The sequence below is a fragment of the Helianthus annuus genome, chromosome 12, assembly GCF_002127325.2.
Source record: "Helianthus annuus cultivar XRQ/B chromosome 12, HanXRQr2.0-SUNRISE, whole genome shotgun sequence".
In the NCBI taxonomy this organism is placed as follows: domain Eukaryota; kingdom Viridiplantae; phylum Streptophyta; class Magnoliopsida; order Asterales; family Asteraceae; genus Helianthus; species Helianthus annuus.
Window position 1 is genome coordinate 16,439,809 of NC_035444.2, and position 21,822 is coordinate 16,461,630.

A 21,822-nucleotide genomic window follows, 5' to 3' on the forward strand; every position below is an offset into this window, starting at 1 on the left:
TTAGAGAAAAAGTCAATTTTTGGAAAAAAGGGGGTGTACACTTCCTTGAGTTTGAATACGGAGCCAATACACACCATTCTTCCACTCTCAACCACTTGATCTCCAATCTAATCCTCTCTACAACCGGAATCAAGAACAATTCAATCATCATCTTCTGATTCGAAACCCTAGCTCCACGAATTCCCCAATCCATCAATTCACTCATCCATTTACCCATCACAATCATCCAAATCCCTAACCTTCATCCATCAATCCATCTTCAAGCTTCACAATGATCCAATTCATGCTTCAACATCCGGTGATCAAGTTTCTTCGATCATGCGTGGCTAATTCCTCGGAGGTTTCACCCCGGTGTAGGTTAAATTGTAAGTCTAGGGTTAAAACATTGTTCTTGGATTGATTTTGTGACAAATTGCTTCTTGATTTGAAACTTATGATAATTGTCTTGCATTTTGTATTGATTCGTAAACCGTCGAGTGAAGATTAAACTTGACTTTATGAATGTTATGTGCAATTATGCCTTGTCTAGGTTAGAGTTTACATGTTCTTGGTAACGAAGTGCATTGTGGTCCGTTCTTTATAACGTTGATAGCTCTTGGCACCTAAGCCGTGTAAACACTACTAGTTAATCGTTTTTGCAATTGAATCAATCTTTAAAACGTGTAGGAACCCTAGGAATGCAATTACCGAACCGGGGTGAAACTTGTTTTCTTATTATTGTTCAAACAATCATTTTCACTTCTTGCGTTTAGTAATCGTGAGTAGTTAATTAGTTAATCACTTTAGTTATTCTAATTCACAACTTCCAATCAACAAACATATAAAAACAATATAGCAAGCTTCATAAAAGTGAAACGTCTATAATTCAATCAAATCCGCACACAAACACACATACTCTTCGTGGTTCGACCCCTTGCTACCACTAGCTATTTGTTAAGGGTAATTAGGGTATATAAATATTATTTGACGGAGCGCGACACTCCGATCAAATTTTGGCGCCGTTGCCGGGGAGTGCGTGCGCTTTGTGTTTGGATATTGTTTGAATTTTTGTGATTAAACTATTTAATTTGTTTAGCTTTCTTTTTGTACTTGTTTTTTCCTTGTTACGCAGGGGTGTGTTACTTGTGCAGGTTACAGGTAGTGCATGCGTACGCGAAATTCCCGGGAGACTTCACCTTAGTCTACGAACCGGAAATTGAAAGACTTGCAAGAAGGAACCTAGCAAGCGGTTAGAAGCAAGAACCAAACACCACCACTCACACCGACCATTGAAACCGTTTCAATGGCAAACCACAACTCCAACCAAGACTTTAACCCCAACCAAAACCTCAATCCAAATCAATTCCAATCCCGAGGAATCTTTTATCCCGCTCAAAAACACCAACCTATACCCCAAGAACAACCGGGTGGTAACACCAACGCAAGACCACTACTCCACCGTTCCGAAACCAAAACACAACAACAACGAACACCTCAACAACAAACCCTTCACCGACAAGCATCGTTCCTATCAACCTTGATGATCGGAATGTCAACTCCGATCGTAGAGGTAACCGTGATCGCGGCAATCCCGCGAATGAAGATCCGTTTTCAACATCGACGATTTAAGGAATGCAATCCCGATTGATGAACCGTATAGTGTTCCCGGTATCAATCGCCGGAACACGTAAGCATTCACACGGAAAATTCGGACGATGGGGGATTATTGATGATCGGGCTAATGATGATGAAGATTGGGCTACGTGAATAGGGGAAACGTCTACAATGCTAGAAGGTATGACGATGAGGAATTTGTTACCAAACGCCAATTATGTTGGGGACGATGAATACGGTTACGGAGGTGGAAGAAATGATGGTTATGGGAACAACCGTCAACCACGAAAATAACCAACGGAACCGGAACGATGGTTTTACAAACAACAACAACAACAATTGCAAACCCTAACCGAATTCCTCGTTTCGTGGGAGGTGTAACCCGAGGAAAATCGAAGAGAGGATCGAAGAGGTGAAAGACGGGATAATCGAAGACATCGGTCGATCAAGAAGTTAATGGTCCACAACGTCGTCAACAAGCCTCCACGGGGAGTAAATGACCGTTTCCGCCCGATAGTGATCGAGAATAATTCTCCGATAGTATGCGAAAGGAGGATGTTTGATTGTAAACCGCATTACATCAACATACTTCCTCACTTCAATGGGAGTCCAATGATGAGCCGTACACACATTTAACGGAGTTCTCTTCCATTTGTGATACTATTGGGGGGCACAATTTCGCACTAGAGGAAGTTAAGCTTCGTTATTTCAATTTTCGTTGAAAGACAAGGCAAAACAGTGGTTCCTTACACTTCCGGCCAATAGCATTCGCACATGGGAAGAAATGCAACAAGCTTTTCTAGATGAATACTATTCTATGGCAAAGACCGATGATGCTCGTGATGAAATTAGGTCTTTTCGCCAATTATCGGGCGCGAACCGTTGCATGAAGCCTTCACGAGATTTAGGGAGTTGATGCGAAAGTGCCCACATCACCAAATACAAAAGTGGGAATTGGTGAAATGCTTTGTACGTGGTTTGGATGACACGACATGGAATCGTCTCGAGTCAACTAGTAATGGAACCTTATTCAGCAATCATGAAGATGACGATTGGGAGTTCCTTGAAAGGATGAGTAAGAGGTCAAAAAGCGAAGAGAGTCGGCTGATCGGGCCAAAAAGCACCCCACCTAAGGTCTTGGCCCGACTGTGATTCGAGTTCTAAGGATCGAATTGAAACATTAGAGCGGGAGTTGGCTCGCATGAAGAAAAGGGAAGTGAATGCGATGCAATACGCCGTATGTGAAAGAATGCGGAGACATCCGTCATCGGACCGAGAATTGTCAAGCCACCGTAGAGGTAATCAAGTGTATGGGGACCGAAGGCAATATGATATGAACTCCAACACTTACCACCCCGGGTTGAGGAACCATCCTAACTTTAGGTATGGTAATGCTCCAACCAAATGAACCCGAATTTCCAATCGGGAAATCAAGGTGGGTATTCGCACAAAATTGCCAAAGAGGTTACAATCAAGATGGTCACGGGTCGATGAATAATCAAGGAGGTGGTGGTGATTTGAGTGCCAAAATGGATGCAATGCTTTCAATGATGCAAGAGTCCAAGAAAGAGAATGAGATTCGGGACAAATCACATGAAGCATTGGCAAAGCAAGTAGGCCAACTCGCGGAGGAAGTTGGCTCAAATGAGAGGAAACATTGGAAAGCTTCCAAGTGACACTACGATGAACCCAAAGCATCAAAGTTCAAGCACAGGCAATGTGAGGAATGTGCACATCAGCGCGGTAAGTCTTCTTTCAAATGATGAGGTTTGTAGTAGTGTTGAAAACATTCCACCACCACAATGCGTTGATGGTATAGTGGAAAATACAAGTGATGAGTCGGAAAGTAAAAATGAACAACAAACGATTTCACAAAATAAAACTGAAAACATGAATAAAAATTCTTTTTGTGAAAATTGTTTAAATCAAATTAACCCGATTAATGCATCAAAGCTTAAAGATCGGTGCCCACCAAAGGATGAGAGGTGGGAAATCTTTAAAACAAGCAAAAATTAATTTGTCGTTGCTTGATGACATTAAAAAAGTTCCGGCTCATGTGGAATGTTTGAAAGAGTTGAGCATTGAAAAACGGCACAACAAATTACCAATCGGTTGATTTGATTTCTCATGTTAGTGCCGTTTTATCAAGTGCGCTCCCCCAAAAAGCTCAAAGATCCGGGAGATCCTCTTATTCCAATTCAAATTGGAACATTTAAAATTGAGAGGGCGCTCCTAGATCTTGGAGCTTGTGTGAGCATCTTGCCCGGAGTTTGTATGACCAATATGATTTTGGTCTATTAAAAAAATTTGATACTCCGTGGTATTGGCCGATCAGACTCCACGCATCCAAGGGGATGGTTGAGGATGTGATTGTTAAGGTAGATGATTGCTACTACCCCAGTTGACTTTTTAGTAGTAGACTATGTTGGGTGTGTTGAGGACACCCAACCGGTAGTCATACTGGGTAGACCGTTCCTGGCAACTGCTAACGCCATAATAAATTGTGCAACGGGAAAGGTAAGCATAAAGTTTGGGGACCGGAAATTAAATTTAAATGTTTTCCAAGTTTTACTAACCCACTCGATGAGGGTAAGTGTCCTAAAAAGGACATGAATCCAAACAAAAAGGTATGTGCTATGGTTGGTAGGTTTGGAGAAACAAAGAAGAAGACGGTCAAGAAGAAGAAGGCAAATAAGTCGCCTCAAGAAAAAAAGGAAGAGGAGGTGATGAGTTTGGACCGTTTGGCAACAAATGGTATGAATCACCGGTGGGTGATTTTGAGGAGTTTGTGGGCGGCCAGCACGCCATTCGACCACCATGAGGTGGTAAGTTAATTGTTGTTGTATATTTCCTTTCACAATTCGTTTTAGTTTATCTATTTAGTGTAGTTTAGTATTAGTTTTTTTTTTTTTAAATCATGATAAACACTTAAAAAATATATATAAAAAAATAAATAATAATAATAAAAAACAATTGTTCAAAGTGATGTTGTTTTTAATACTAATAAAAAAATAAAAAAGGGCTGAACTTGAGTGAAAACAACAGCACACTAATAATGATAAAATATATTTAGTAGTCAAAGTTGACATCATATGTAACATCATCGTTCTCACAGCAACATTAATCTGCAAAACTGAAATTCAGCTGAAAAAATTGAAAAAAAAAATTAAAAGTTGGCCACTGATTGAGCGTCAGCGACGCCGACATCACCGTCGTCGACGGTTATTCACCAAGTGGCGTCGGCCACTTCTCGCGTAGGCAGGAATACAAGGCGTCGGAGGTTTTTGTTGAACTTTGATGGCGTCGCCGACGCCGGAATGCCGTCGCCGACGGCCGTTTAAAGAGTGGCGTATGCAGGGGAGATTGGCGTCAGATGTATATGCGTACCCCAGTTGCCGTCGCCGACGCCTGGAGACACGCGTGTCCGGACGCGTAAAGTGCTCCGGCTGAATGCTGAAGTCAATTTTTTTTCTCCTCCTTTCTCTGTCAAGCTACACCACACCCGACCTAGATCTTCTAAAACATTCCACCTAAGTTTTTGAAAAAAAACAAAAAGAAAAAAGAAAAAAGAGGTGGAATATTTTTGTAGGTGTATGTTCTTCAGTTTTGTGAGATTCCAAATCAACCCCAAGTCTTCACCCGATTCTGGTTAAAACCCGAATCCGATAATCAACCTTTTATTACAAATTTTTAAATTTTTTAATAAGTGGGTGGGTAGTAGTATTCGTATAATAGATTAAATTTAGTAGATTTTATGTAATGGTGTTTTGTGAGTGCAAACTTTTATTTATATATAGACTAGGCTATCACCCGGGAACATCCCGGGATAGGGAAAATTATATTTGAAAAATCAAATACATAGATAAAATTAGTAAACTAATTGGTGTGTTCTTTCCCGTCCTAACAAAATCTTTTATTCGGTTTTAGTAATATTCCAATTTGTTCTCCATGAGTGTTTAAAGGTTTAATGTGGAATTATTAACTTTTAGGTTAAGAGTGAAATATAATTATAATAATGTTCGTAGATGGTGAAGATATTTCTATGTGATGATTGTATGAAGTTTTCAAAAGTGATATTTGTTGATGTTTAATAATGCTCTGTAATAGCGGTGATATTCGGTCGAGATAGCAAAGGATTAAAAACATATTTACATAATCCCCGTTAACTTTTGTAAAACGGCTATGATATAGTCAAACTCATTTAGTATGATAGTATTTTTTTAAACCTTACTAATTAAATGAAAACAGAAAATAAATATAATTATTAAATTGAAATATGTTTACAGCTTTCACTGGCATTTTGAAAAGATTTGGGTATTTTTGGATACACAGTTATAAATAGTGTATAAAATCTTTTAAATTACTAATAAAATATTAAGTTAAATAGGAAAGTTGTGTAAACGTATATAAGTAAATTTGAGTAATATATTTTTTATTTACATATGGAATTATAGTAATAGAAAATGTAACTATACCAGGTTAATGGGCCGCTTTATAAAAATTGATTGGGCCGGTTTATAAAAAATAATCCACAATCACATATAACAACAAATACTGGCCTACAAATTTAGTTTGTAAACTATCATTGGGCCGTCCAAATATGTAAACTATCATTGGGCCGTCCAAACTATCATTGGGCCGTCAAAACTATCATTGGGCCGTCCAAATATGTAATAAACATTAAAAGCAATACACATAATTCTTTTAATATTAAAGTAACCAAAATACAAAACACAAGACACTTAAAACAAATTATATAATTCGATAAACAAACAGAAAATACTTTCAATTTAAATCCATTTTCCTAACGGAAAGGCGAAACGATTGTCTCCAGAAATAATGCGCCTTTAGGTCCGTTAAAGCTGTCAACGTGTTGAATGTAGTTCAAAGATTCGTTGGACATTTGAACTTCAACTGTATCTCCCCAAATACTTGTTATCAACCACCTATTTTCTTGAATTATATTCGTCCTTTGGTGCGGCTCCAACTGTTGAACTTTGCGAGCATTGCTGAAAGTATGAACCGTTATCCAATCATCATCTTCATATTTCACCAATTCTGCAATTACCTCATCAGAATATCGAACAAGAATGCCATGTAGATTGTTCGAAATTGTTATAAGATGCACTTGGCAAGGATTCACTTGAATACGTTCGGGAAAACGAAGAATACTGAACGATTCAGATACAACATCAAAAGCAACAATGTTACATTCACCAGGTGGAATCCAGTAATTTGAAACAGTGAAATAAATTGTTTTGCCCGAATAAATTCCGTGAGACCATGAATAAAAGCTTGAACCAAACAAACATCCTTTCAAGAAACTCAAGTTTCTCCATGAGTCATTATGTCGTGAATATACACGAGCAGTAACTGCGCCAGCAAAACAGTTAATATGAAGCACTTTCAGATCGTTGTGCTCGTCAACGTACATCCCACCCGTATCGTCATGTCGACCAAAATAATGACTAAAATAGTCGTCCGATATCAACTTAAAACGCCTAATCGTTGGATTCCAAAGGACGAGCTCATTCGCATCATTCCTCCTAATGCAAAGTAAAATCAGTCCATTAAACGAACCTATAATGATTAATCTTGATGGCTGGACATTGTATGGAAAAGTGACGATTTTTCTGTTATCGACTTCCAACTTGCCAGATACTATGTCGTCAACGACAATGGTATGTTCATTCAAAGAGAGCAGCTTCTTTTGTAGTAAATTTGAAAGTCGTCGAGTATGTATTAAAACAAACTTTGGTGTAGATAACTCATAACACCATTGTTTGCAAACACACTTGAATTGACAAACTACCTTTGCAGGTAGTCTCGATAAGATCTCTTCAAACATCATGTCATAACCAATACGTTCCATGATCCTTAATACTCTGATAACAAAAAAAAAAAATAATCAAAAAACGATTGTATAAAACTTATTGTATAAACACTTGAGAACTATCAATTGAATATCAAAAATTTTATAATAGTAAAATTTTATACAAAACCATAATAGAATAATTTTAATACTTCAAACAGGAAGTTCAAAAAATATAAAAAAAAAGACATTAAAAAAACAGAAAATATTTATATAAAATCACCAAATCTAACCATTAACAGTAAACCTAATCAAAACAAAATCCATTAATAAAAACACTAAATCTTCAAATAAGTTTATGTCAAACCCAATACTTTCGATCACTGTACCATAACAATATAAACAAAATTCCATTGTTCAAGATTGAAGACATAGATTATTAAACTCCAGACCAAACAATCTCGAGTATTGTTTTGGTTTCCGGTTTAATCTATAGATAAAACATCAAGAAACACATACTATCCAAGTATATGATTGAAGATAATCTTATACAAAATACTTGTATAAGATTGAAGACATAGATTATTACCATAAAGAACAAATAATTTCGAGTAAAATAGATGAAAAAAATACACCAATCGGGATGGAATCAAACATTTAACCAGAAATATTAGATGAAGACAAACAAAAGATTCATGTATGCGATTGCATGTATAGATACATAATCGGAGATGGAAAGCTTTACATTTAAAGTAAATAAGATGAAAACAATACACCAAAAACAGTCTAGGTATGAAATATGCAGGATATTACCGATGTAGATTTTGAGGTTTTTGATGATGAACTTGTTGAAGATCAATGGATTCCTTGGTTCTCGAGATGAAGCAATATAAATAACTGAAATATTGTGTGAGAGATATTACTAAAATATCGCCTATATATATATAGTCCGGTTACCCATGGATGGGCGGTTCGCATTCCTTGCATATCTCGTGGAGTTATGTTATAAGTTTGTAGGATTAATTTTAAAACTATAAAATGTATTTAAAGTGACTAATATTGGTATGACTGTACAGTAATTATTTTAAATTTGAAAATACAAACTTATACAATATGAAATTTACATATCTAATTCTTTTATTATTAAACTAAGGAACAGATAAAACACAAAAACTTGAAACAAATTAAATAGTTCGATAAACAAAAGATGAATTAGTATGAATTTAATTCTTTTATTATTAAATAAGGAACAGATAAAACACAAAAACTTGAAACAAATTAAATAGTTCGATAAAAAAAGATGAATTAGTATGAATTTAATTAAATTTTTCTATCAGCAAGGGGAAACGATTGTCTCCAAAAATAATGCGCCTTTAGGTCCGTTAAAGCTGTCAACCTTTTGAATGTAGTTAAAAGAATCGTTGCACAGTAGAACCTCAACAGTATCTCCCCAAATACTTGTTATCAACCACTTATTGTCGTGAATTATATTCGTCCTTTGCCGCGGCTCCAAATGTTGAACTATGCGAGCATTGCTGAAAGAAAATACCGTTATCCAATCATCATGTTCATATTTGACCAATTCTGCAGTTAGTTCTTCAGAATATTTAACAACAACGCCATGAAGCTTGTTCGAAATTGTTAGAAAATGCACTTGGCAAGGACTGGCTTGAATACGCTCGGGAAAACGAAGAATACTGAACGATTCAGATATAACATCAAAAGCAACAATGTTACATTCACCAGGTGGAATAAAGTAATTGGAAACAGTGAAATAAATTGTTTTGCCGGAATAAATTCCATGAGACCATGAATAAAAGTTTGAACCTAACATACATCCTTTCAAGAAACTCAATTTTCTCCATGAGTCATTATGTTGTGAATATACACGAACAGTAACTGCCCCAGCAAAACAATTAATATGAAGCACTTTCAGATCGTTGTGCTCATCAACGTACATCCCACCCGTATCGTCATGTCGACCAAAATACTGACTAAAATAGTCGTCCGATATGAACTTAAACCGCCTAGTGGTTGGATTCCAAAGGACGAGCTCATTGGCATCAGTCCTCCTAATGCAAAGTAAAATCAGTCCGTTAAACGAACCTATAATGATTAAAAAGGATGGCTCGACATCGTATGGAAAAGTTACGACTTTAACGGTTTCGACTTCCAAGTTGCCAGATACTATGTCGTCAACGACAATGGTATTTTCATTCAAAGAGAGCAGCTTCTTTTGTAGTAAGTTTGAAACTCGTCGAGTATGTATTAAAACAAACTTTGGTGTCGATAACTCATAACACCATTGTTTGCAAACACACTTGAATTGACAAACTACCTTTGCAGGTAATCTCGATAAGATCTCTTCAAACATCATGTCATCAGCAATACTTTCCATGATCCTTAATACTCTGATAACAAAAATAAAAATAAACAAAAAACGATTGTATAAAATCTTATTGTATAAACACTTGAGAACTATCAATTAAATATCAAAAATTGTATAAGATACTTTACAATAACTAACCGGGTTAGTGGAGGTGTTATGTGTAAGAATCTATGAATGAGAAATAAAGAAACGAAAAATGGGTATTTATAGGACATTCATACTATACATTGTAAATCGGTTTTTATTACTAAATTGACGAAAAATTGTTAACAAAATCTTACAAATCTGTTTTAATATTTCATATATATAAAAGTTGCTAAAAAAATATGAAATTTTATCAAAATTAGATTTGTTCTCAATAATTTCTAAATTGGTATACAACTATTTCCATAACATTTACCAATCTATTTACGTTACGATATCTTTGGAAACCTTACAATTAAGTATACGATATATTAGATATATATTAATATACTTAATATAAAAAAAGGCAAATATCATCAAGTTAAATGTTGGTATATTATAATCAAGTTAAATGTTGGTATATTATAATCAACTTAAATGTTGATATCTCATATGAAATTAGATTGGGATTCAATCGAGATTCAATTGAAATTCAGCACAAAGAAAACCAACACAAAATATAAAAAACATCTGTTCAAAGCAGACATAGATATTGAAATACCAATGAATGTTTAATATCATGTAATGATTGATAAAATTTGAATGTTTAAATCAAAAAATCTGATTTTTAATAATAGAAAGATGAGCTAATTTAATTTCTTGCTAACTTTCTCCAAAGTGTTGAAAGTACTTGAAGTTGAAGACACGTAGACGTCATCCAATGTACGTTTTTTATTCTTATTGGTTTCACAACTGGTGTTAACATCATCGTCCTTCACACTTGGGATGTGACTTTTCTTCTTTATAAATTCTTTATCATTTACCTAAAAGAAATGTGAAAATATATTAAAAAATAATATAATTAAAAATCTTATAACTATTAATAAGTATGAAACGTGTATTGAAAAAAAAATTACCTCCGTAATCTTCATCTTTTCTTTGAGCTCATTAATAATTGACTCATCATCAGTCAAGTTGGTGACAAAATACATCTCATCAAAGTTAGTAAGATTATACTTTGTTATCTCAATTTTAAAGGCAAACTTCTTTCCAATCAAGTTGTCTAAATCCACGGGAAAGATTACTTTTTCAACAACCTATGAATCAACATATTGTATGAAAAAGTTAATAAGCAATTTTTAAAAAAATAAAATTAAAAAATAGACAAAGGGAAAATTGATTTATACATACAGGTGTTATATTTTCTTGAAACAATTGTTCAGCTGACTTTAGAACAACTTTTTCAATGATTTCATCAACCAAAGGATGAAATAATATTAGTGGAACATCATCACTGTTGTCTTCCACTTGAACTTTTATTTTGAATCTAATTAAGTTAAATAGAATCACACATATATACAAACAGATTATTTTACTAAACATATAAATATTAAAAAAGATAACAAATTATCATATTACCTTGGAACTGGATATATAACACTTTCATCACAATTAGGGTTCTTGCAAACATAGAAAAATTGTTCCTCCATACTCGGGCTGTCTATAAAATCTGTACCAGCCTCGATTAAACATTTAGGACACTCCATATAGTGCCAACCAAAATGCTTATCGATACCAGTAATAGTACCAAGTATGATAACAGATTGAGGCTGTATAAAATAAAATTTATAAAAATATTTAATTTAAAGACAATGTACATCTACTTTTGCCATTATAAATATATATACACACCTTCATAATTTGCCAAAGATCATATATATTCCTCAAAGGAGTATTAATGATAAATTCATCAGTTGACATCTACAATAATATAAACGAAAAGTTAATTTTGTATGTAGAAAATGAACAAAAAAGTGGTATTAATAAATTTATATATTACTCGTAGAATAGAGTACAAAAAAAATCAAACTTAAACTAATACCTTTTCAAATTCGAGGTGAAATAAAGTTTTTTATCTTGTAATGTATAAATTTCTAACAACTTTGAACATGTATTTATAAAGACATTTTAATTTTGGAAGTTGTTTAATTTAAAATGTTATATTACGATTTAAACTAAATCTATATATAAAGTAAATACTAAGATGATTGTATTTATTTTTGATTTATGAATTTTATATTTACCATATATCTTTTTTTTTAGAAAGAATTTTAATATTATGTTATTGGAATGAATCGATGATTCGATAATTAATACATTTAATTTAGAAAGTTTAAAAACTATTTTAATAATGTTTTAGTATCTTTTTAACAAATTAAAAACTTATATTAAAATTATAATAATTAAGAAAGTGTAAATAAACATTTTTCCGTAAAGTTAATAAATTATATTATAATAATTAACAAAATGTAATTATTTGGGTTTCTTTGTACAAAATCTTTTTCCCCATATGTCTTCTCCATATAGAAAGATTTCATCCCACTTCCCAATAACCTCCATCTTTTTCATCGGTTACATCATCTTCATCTTCTTCACTTATTCGGATCATAAAGGTATGCTTCAATATCTTAAATTCTGAATTTCATTGTACTGTTTTTGTTAACTCTTTGAAAGCATTGTTAAGTTTGAAGGTCTAATATTCGATTATGGATTTTAGTTTCTATTCATGTTTATAGATAGATTTAGCACATTCGGGTGATTGTTAATGAGATTAGTTGAACGATATGTATTATTTTGATGTATTGAATGTGATATATGATAAAAGACATGTTTAAGGTAAGTTTAAAACATTCTGATTTTGAATTTTTATTTTGTATTATACAATGGAAGATGTAATATTAGTAAGTATATGTTAGATTACCGTTATTATATATTAAATGTTTATGGTATGAGGTCTTACTTTGTAGATATGTTAAATTGATTATATTAGGTATCATCATCTTTTTTGCATTATGATAATTGTGGAAAACATTTTATTATGTGAATATGTTGTTTAGATTATGTGCAGTACATTGATTATGTTTTTTATTCAACGGAATACCTAATCTAATTAGTTCATGTTTGTTCAAACGCAGATAACTATGACGTCTTTTTATAAAATATTTTCCTCCGACTGTTCAGAATATCTAGTAAGATAATTAATCTTATAAGTACATCATTTTTTCCTCCTTTCTTTATGTTAATCCATCTTATGTTTTTCAAGGAAATACCAAATCAATATAGCAACAGATTCCTATTGAATGCCGAACCAAACAATCAAGCCATTATCAAATGTGTGAACGGTAAGGAATTTGAAGTAATTTTGACTAAACATAAAGATGCGTTTGTGTTCATGGATGGTTGGGAACTGATTGTAGCCAAACTATCGTTTACGGAGGGTTGTTTTCTGATGTTTAAGCAAATTGACTTGTATTCGTACTTGTTAACACCTTTTAAGAATATGCAAGACCATCCGATCTTCGGATCTAATGTTCCTTTGTTTACCTCCATGTCTACCGAGAAAACGATAAGCAATGTTGAGTACTTCTGTCAACGCTTCACAGAAGAGTCGAATGATAATTTGGTGAGTATACAAACAATATTTTTATATGGTTTTTACTAACAAATTTATGTTATTTAAACTACATGAATATTATACGCAGATAATTCCTGCTGATTTCGTTGAAAATACAATACGTTTACCATCTATTAGCAAGTTAACATTCAAGGTCCATGTTAATTTGTGGGACAGTTTTGATGTGATGATTCAGAAAGACCGTAATCTTAAGGTGTATCTTATGTACGATTCATGGGACAATGTTGTGAATTACGTACCTATATACCCGGATTATTACGTTGTGATGAGGTACATTTTTAAACAAAATTTCCAGCTCATTGTTTATGACTTGAACGGTTGTGAGATTCTTGTGCCGAAGCGTCTATACACGCTTGCTGCTGGAAACATACCTAAACCAGGTCCTTCAAATATTGAAAGACAAGACACCGATGATAAAACCGATCATGAAAACGATGAGGAAGAATCTGATCCAGATTATAATGAATCAATGAATGATGATTCTGTTGATGTTTCTTCTATCTTAACTAACTCTGATATCGATGGAATGAATGATGAGGAAGACGTTGAAGTTTCAGATTGTGAAGAAGATAAAAAGGGTGATCCGGACTACAATCCTATTGAGTTTGAATGGAAGTACGACAGGCGTTTTGTAAGATCAGTTGTTATTCATATTTTACATATATTGACATAATAGAAAATCCAAAAATTATTTTTAGTATTTAATTTTGCAGTGTTATACCACTCATAATCTAATATTTTGTTATAATTATTTATTGTAGCGTCTTAATGTAAATGTTGCTGAAGCATCCAGAATTGATATGACTATGGAGATGTACGTCCAGAATTTGGCTGGAGTGGACACGTTAATTTCTTTTCGTGCTGATAAACACGGTGGTGGTTTTCGCTATGAGGCTTTGGAATGGCGTAAGAAATTTACAAAACCAAATGGTATCAATCCTCCAGCTAAGTGCACGTTTGTTTACTGCCCAGTTGAAAACAAACTGATTCTGAAGAAGGTTGTCAAGTAGTTCCTTTCAAACTTTTTAAACAATATAACTAAAATTTGGGTTTCTTCTAGTTTTGTTGGTTGGCTGGTCTCTAAATTTCATTTTGCATCTTCATCCTATAAGGTGTTTTGAATGTATTAACATATCTTGATGTAGACCTTTCTATACTTCTAAATGGGATCAAACTTACTTTATGATGAATGCGTTATATATTTAATGTTTAATTTATAATATTTATATCTTGACAATGGAAATATGATTTACAATATATTTACCAACGTGTGATTTTAAGATTGTTACATCAACAAACACATTAATTTAACAACTTAAAATATTTCTAACAATTTACACATGAGTTACAACAATAATGTTATATTCTGCAATGAAAGACAAATTAAACGTATCATTTGTCCAACATAAAATGAAAATACTTTAAAAACATTACAAATTGATGGCTAGGTTTATACCTTTCGGGTTTCAATGAAGTATTTAAAAAATAAGTAAATCTATACGATAATTATATACATATAGATAAGAAACATATGATTAATAATTACTATGAGTAAATTAAAAAATGGAAAATTAATAAACAAATTTAAAAATTATAAAATACTACAACTAATAGATAAAAATCTCGTACAATAGATAAAGTTTTATTAAAGTCATTAAAATACAAATTTACATGAAATACATTTCAAAGGTGAGTGAACACTTCTTTATAAACAACATTGGTTGTTGTATTAGTAGGTTTCCCATCCTTATCAATAATTAATATCTTCACCCCTTGTCTTGATTTAACTCTAGATAATGCCACATATAACTGGCCATGTGTGAAAACTGGTTCTTTTAAATAAAGACCAACCTTAGACAAAGACTGGCCTTGACTCTTGTTGATTGTCATCGCAAAACACACAGCAACAGGAAATTGTCGTCTTTGAAAAGCAAAAGGTATTTTTTTGTCGGATGGAATCATGCTAATTCTTGGAATGAACGTTCTAGTTCCAACATTAGCACCTGATATAATTTCACCTTCCATAACCCTCTTTCCAAGATATGTAACTTTTAACCTTGTACCATTACATAATCCATTCTGTTGGTCAATGTTCCTAAGAAGCATAATAGGAACACCAACTTTTAGAACCAGACGATGATTTGGTAAACCAGATATCTTTAAACCATTCAAAACATCAGGTGAATACAACTCTTGTTGGAAGGAATCAATACCTTTTTCAGTTTCACATATAGTATCAGAACTTAGGTACTCTACTGGTTCACCAGGAAACAACTCTAACAATCGATCATTTATTTCATGAACGACCTCATTTTTCGGAGTCAGAATGGCTCTTTCAGAAAAATAATCTAGATCCATATATCTTTCTAAAACCGACGGATACACAAATCGAATTAAACTTTCAATGGGATCGGAAGAATCTGTAATTAGTATATCAGAAGGTATTTCTACAATTGCAACGCCATCGTTGTCACCTCCAACTTTACCTTCCCCAATATCAAGAAGCCATTTGGCAAATTTCTCAGTCTCCACCATTGTGGATTGTGAAGCACCGATAGTCAACCTCATGTTTTTTGTTAAGGTGAGTAATTTACAGTGTGACCATATGTAAGATGAACTCAAGGAAGCATTAACAATTTCTTGCCTACTTCCGTTTGGAATAACAGGAAGAATTTGCCTAAAATCACCACCAAACACAATTACTTTACCTCCAAATAAAACATCCGACTGAGAATTGCTTTTGTCAACCAAAACATCTTTAAAGGTTCGGTCTAAAGCTTCGAACGCATGCCTATGTACCATGGGTGCTTCATCCCATATAATTAGCCTAGTATGCTTAAGCAAGTAGGCTACATCACCATCAGCCCTTATGTGACACATCGAACTCTCGTCTAAATTTATGGGAATGTGAAATCTAGAATGTGCCGTTCTACCTCTTGACATTAGCAAAGAAGCAATACCACTCGAAGCAACATTTAGAACGATCTGTTCTCTAGACCTAACGGATAAAGCTAAAGTCTTCCAGAGAAATGTCTTACCTGTTCCACCATATCCATATACAAAAAATACACCTCCTTTTCCATCTTCAACTGCTTTCATAATTTGAGTATAAATGGACATTTGTTCGTCAGTCAATGAAGATATAAGAGTATGTAGCTCACTCTGAAGCTGCGGAATATCAAAAGATAATTCTTCGTCAACCAAACGATTGTTTCCAACAGCAAAGGAATCGTAATCAGGATAAGGAATTGTCGGCCATCGTGTCAAAGAGGAACCATTTCGAATCAGGTACTTTTCAATTTCAACCAATGTCTGATTCTTCAACCTCTCATCTGACATTACAAGTTCTGTAAAGATAAAAAAATAAAATAAGGATTAAGATTGTGAATAAAATTTATCTGAATAATGTTATGGGTAATATATTGAAAAGAAACCTTTGTTTTTTGTTGATCTTCTTCTATTGTATAATATGTCATCGCCCAATAATTTCCATGTTTGTTCAAATACATATTCAGGTCTTGACAATGTGTTTGACAACAACAAAGTAACAAAAAGTGCACGAGTATAACGACCATCACCCGCAAAATTTGCTTCCTTAATTGCTTCAATGTACTCCATGTCATCATCTAACAAACCCATAGCATAACACGCGTCCCTGAAAGTTGGAAACACCTGACCATCAACAGTTCTAATATCTTCAAACGATTTCGGTCCTTTGACTTTGTTTAGGAGAATTCTAAGAAAATACGGTTCACCCACAGCAGGTGAAACAGAATGAATCCGTCCGATCTGTAACAGCTTTCTTTTACGTGGTTTCCATACTCTATCTGTTAACTTCCAACAGAATTTAGTAGGAAACTCAACATAGGTAAGTTTCCGTGCATTTTCATCGTTTCTGTTCATCTCAAACCACTTTAGAAAAATCGAAGAAGAAACTGATGGCTTATCCAAAACTTCTTGTATATCGTCCTCGGCACCAAATACAACATTTTGTTGACCTTCAAGATGAAAAGGAAGTCTCATAACTGGAGGAAACCTAAAGTGAACCTCATTTGCAAATATCCTCCAAGAAGCTTCACAGGCTGAAACGTACCTACAATCATAATACGCTTTGATCTCATCCTTTGTTGTTTGTTCATTTTCTGTACCGTCTCGGTTTGACACTACAAGGGAAGCTCTATCTGCGCCTTTATTAATGTACTTGAACAAATATTTAATAGAACCAGCTTGATTGCACCATTCAACATTAATGTGAGCTTGGTATCTTTTCAAAAGAACCGGACTATAAGGAACAACACTTCTGTTGTCTAATTGAACGTTGGACTTTATAACAGTGTTTCCATTGTCTCTTCTTCTATATACAGGGAAACCGTCAGCATCAGTGGTGGTCTCAGGGTTGAAATGTTTGGGATAGTTTTTTGAACATCTACTATCAACCATACAAGGACAACTTGGATTTGCATTTCCACATGGACCATGAATCATGAAATCAGTCACAAGTGCATATAGGCTTGGATCTTCTCTCTTATCAGGTATCTCAGCAGAAATGAACTTGTCAAGATGATCAACGGACAAAATTTTGGATTCCGGTTTCAAAAAAATGCAAATGTGAGCATGAGGCAATCCACGTTTTTGAAACTCCACAGTATAAACGGCTACATTAAAAAATGATATTTAGTAAATGGTGAAAAATAAATTATAAATATTTATGGTATTATAAAAATATATAAAAAGTATAATTATACCTGCACTTAATTCTCCAAATACTTTTTTGTCCTTTAGATCCTTTGTAAGTGAATCGAGCTTTATTTTAAACAATCTACACAAAATGTCTGGCCTGTCTTCAGGCTTAATTGAAGTATTTCTCAAGTATCGTTTAATCTCTGGCCACTTCGGATTACATGTAACGGTAATAAAAAAATCGGGATATCCAAACCATTTACATATAGCCATAGCATCTAAATAGTTTTGTTGCATGTAGCGTGATCCGCCGGTAAAAGAAGATGGTAATAAAACACGTATACCAGTATTTGATAGATCATCTTTTCCTTCGTTTTTCAAGTTTTGAAGATTTGAATATGTTTCAGACCTAAGATGTTTCTGTTGAAAACGAATATAATTAAGCCTTTCACTCTCAATCATGGTATATGCATCTACCAAAAATTGTTGAAACAATCTCCGAGCTTTTAAAATTATAGAAAAGGCAGATGATCGATCTTGAATTCTATAAGCAAAGAATTCTCTCATTGTACACTTGGGTCGAATTTTCTTTAACGTACGTATACCATCCCTATGAGGAATGTCTATTCTATATCCATCATCACCATTAGGAAAAAGGATTGGATACTGAAGTGCTAGATATGATGGATGAAGTTCACTGATTCGTTGAAGACCTTCAGTATGAGACTCAACAACAATATCACGATGATCAATTATTTTATGTAGATCACCAACTATCAATGCAGCAACTTCTGAAGTTGAGGGCAAGTTGTAAGTACGACCGTCAAGATCTCTTTTGTAAATGAGACGAAGCTTGAAATTTTCATTAGGATTCTCATTGAAGTGGTTTCTTGCAATTCTATAACTTTTAACCAACTCATTATTATGATCCAGGAAGTCTTTTATAAACTTTATGAGCTGAATATCTAATTGCTTTAAATGAGAATCCGACTTATTTGTAGATTCACTGAAAAAATAGAAACGCATAAGGTAAATATGTGATAGTATCTAACATCAAAATATTGGTACATTGAAAATACTAAAATACTATAAACTATGGTGTAATATTACCTGAATAACCTTTTCCGATTTGAAACTTCATTATCAGTATCGTAAATATAAAGCTGGGAGAACTTTGGATCTTTACCAGGTGCAGGTACCAAACCACCTAATGTGTGGAAATTCTGTCCACTAATACGAAATACATATGGTGCCTTACCACTGTTGATCTTCGAATCTACCTTTCCACCCATTGATGTGAAGGAGAACATAGAATTGTATCGTCGGATATTCTTTAAAAAGTACTTACTTTTTTCATTAGAATTTCCAAATAGATCCTTGTATACTGAAGTAGGTTCTTTCAATTCTGGAAGCTCCACTTTGCCATAACCACAACATAAACTATAAGTTAACTTACCCAATGTAATTCGACCTTTACCACCTTCGTCAGACCATAATAATGAATGACACATCTCGCATCTAAGGATTTGATTACCGTGATCCAAATAATCTGTAAACATAACATTCATTTTCAATTATGATTTTCATAAATTATTAAAAAAATATTATTTAAGTTAAATCAAAGTAACATTGTTATTACCTGTGGATACACCTTTATAAGGGTCTTCAATGGAATGTAAATTTTCATTGTCGTCATCAGAAGTAAGATCTACCATTGGAATAGGTTCGATAATACGTTTCTTAGGTAAAACCTTTTGTTTACCAGATTTAAGCTTAGTCAACGTAGAAGAAGATCGAAGAATGTTGTTACTGTTTTGTGTAACAATGTTTGAAACAATAGAAAACTGAGAACTGCTAGGCGTATGGGTTGATTGGTTATTAAAAGTAATAGCACCTGTGAATGTCATAATTAAATGTTAGTAAAACAAAATTTTGATTGTAATGCAAATCTACTTCATACATATAAATATAAATAATTGAGATGATATATTCTTTTAAAATATTATCAGATTACTTACCAGTTGTTATGCCACTTAAGGGTGTTGTCGTTGTTAAAGATGTAAAGTTACGCACTGTCTGAAAAGTATTAGATGACGAAGGAAGATTAGGATTATGATTTTCTTCGTCGGTTAACAGAGATTTGTTAACAATTTTAGAGGATCCTCTACCACTTGGTGCACTTCTTCTTTTATTTGACTTTGTTCGCCTATTATCAAGATAAATCTTCCGCATTTTTCTTCTATGAGCAGCAAGTAATGCTGAAATGATCATTTTATTAATTTTTTAGGTTGAAAAAACAGTTTATATATAAAATAAAAAAAAATCTATATTATAAACAAATTTCAATAAAAAAACGTTAAATTAAAATGTGACATACCATTTGAATTACAATATAAAGGGACTGAATCATCTGTAACTAAATATATTAAAAAAATAGAATTTATCAGTATAACACAAAAAATATTAAAGCAAAAAAGCTACTTGAAGAATTCTACAATGTAAAATTTTACCATTAGTAATGTTCGACAATGGTGTCCTTCCAAGTGTACCTAAATAATTATAAAATAATAAAAGGGAATAAAAAAATATAATAAAAGAAACAAATTAATTTAACCGTTAACGTAAAAAATAATTGTAACAACAAAACTTACTGTTAATTGATTGCGGAACTAATGTGATATCACTCAAAGGGGTATTTTCTAATCTTCTCTTATTTAACATCTCCTAAATTATATAATTGAAAAACATACAAATTATATCAATGAAAAATATACAATTTATATAATTGAAAAACATACATAAGAAATAATAAAAAAAAAAGTAATCATCAAATAGCCGTTTATTTACTAACCCATCAATCAATAACTACTCCCCATAAAAACTTTCATCATTACAATATACACATCATTTATCTTACAAAAATAAAACACAAACAACCGTCTTCTTCATCATCTAGGGCTTACAAAAATCAGAATTTCTAAATTGGAAGATAATCAAAGGGATTGCACCATACCTTCTCGGACGATTTTAAACAAAAAGGTATGATCCTTATCATCGATATACTACTCATTCACTACTATTTGAGTAATAATAATTTGTGAAATGTATAAGTAACTTTAATTCGAATGAAGTTAGAACAGAGTTACATTATGAAATCATATATCAGTAGTATTTAAAGATTGCATGTTTTGATTATCATTGATTTAGTGGGTTGCTATAAATTTTAAACTATCTGACTAAGAATAGGATTACTTACATGTTTAAATAACATTGACTCTGTAGTAAGTTATTAATTTTGAAAAAAATTAGATAATTCCATATGAGATTAACACAAAAAATACAATTAGGGGTCGGATAACTTAATAGGAAAATAATTAGCTTTATAACTCAGTACTGTTTAATTATTAAATGTTCATAATATTGTCAAGAATGATTTTTAGTCAGAAAATGATACTTGTTTTGGAATATTTGTCTTTTATATGTTCTACCTGTTTTAAAATATATTTATAATTGAAAATCAAAACATCAAAATTAAGAAAAAATTAAAATATATGAGTACATTGCAGTTTAAAAGATGGTATCATCATTTGTTCAACTGATGGAAGAACCTAAAGATCTATCATTGGTATGTGTACTTTCATCTCTAAATTGATGGATCTAAACATCGTATGTAATATGTAATATTGACATAAGCCTATTTTTTATTCTTTCATGTAACTGTTAACCCAGCTGGTACCTGTTCCATTTGTG

The 21,822-nt window shown here is 33.0% G+C and overlaps 5 protein-coding genes across 5 annotated transcripts in view; all 5 read right to left on the reverse strand.

The window, feature by feature from the left end:
• Positions 1-217, reverse strand: part of LOC110881055 — a 2,549-nt gene extending 2,332 nt beyond the window's left edge. Inside the window, exon 1 of the mRNA XM_035981201.1 lies at positions 40-217. Coding sequence (XP_035837094.1) covers positions 40-217 — 178 coding nt within the window. The remainder of the gene's footprint in view (positions 1-39) is intronic.
• Positions 218-6,397: 6,180 nt separating this feature from the next.
• Positions 6,398-7,465, reverse strand: LOC118485004 (F-box protein At5g49610-like). Its single transcript, XM_035981202.1, has one exon. The coding sequence runs from the start codon at positions 7,463-7,465 to the stop codon at positions 6,398-6,400; it is 1,068 nt and encodes a 355-aa protein (XP_035837095.1).
• A 1,273-nt stretch (positions 7,466-8,738) lies between these two features.
• On the reverse strand, positions 8,739-9,803 carry LOC118485006 (putative F-box protein At5g41500). The gene has a single exon (XM_035981203.1). It carries the CDS (start codon positions 9,801-9,803, stop codon positions 8,739-8,741), a length of 1,065 nt encoding a protein of 354 aa, XP_035837096.1.
• A 761-nt stretch (positions 9,804-10,564) lies between these two features.
• On the reverse strand, positions 10,565-13,307 carry LOC118485007. The gene is made up of 6 exons (XM_035981204.1): positions 13,302-13,307; positions 11,610-11,678; positions 11,337-11,527; positions 11,109-11,244; positions 10,835-11,014; positions 10,565-10,741 (listed from the first exon to the last, which is right to left on the reverse strand). The coding sequence occupies exons 1-6, from the start codon at positions 13,305-13,307 to the stop codon at positions 10,565-10,567; spliced, it is 759 nt and encodes a 252-aa protein (XP_035837097.1).
• A 1,768-nt stretch (positions 13,308-15,075) lies between these two features.
• On the reverse strand, positions 15,076-20,343 carry LOC110920319. The gene is made up of 6 exons (XM_022164537.2): positions 20,091-20,343; positions 19,712-19,966; positions 19,183-19,621; positions 18,138-19,078; positions 16,827-18,047; positions 15,076-16,739 (listed from the first exon to the last, which is right to left on the reverse strand). The coding sequence occupies exons 1-6, from the start codon at positions 20,341-20,343 to the stop codon at positions 15,076-15,078; spliced, it is 4,773 nt and encodes a 1,590-aa protein (XP_022020229.2).
• Between the last annotated feature and the right edge of the window lie 1,479 nt (positions 20,344-21,822).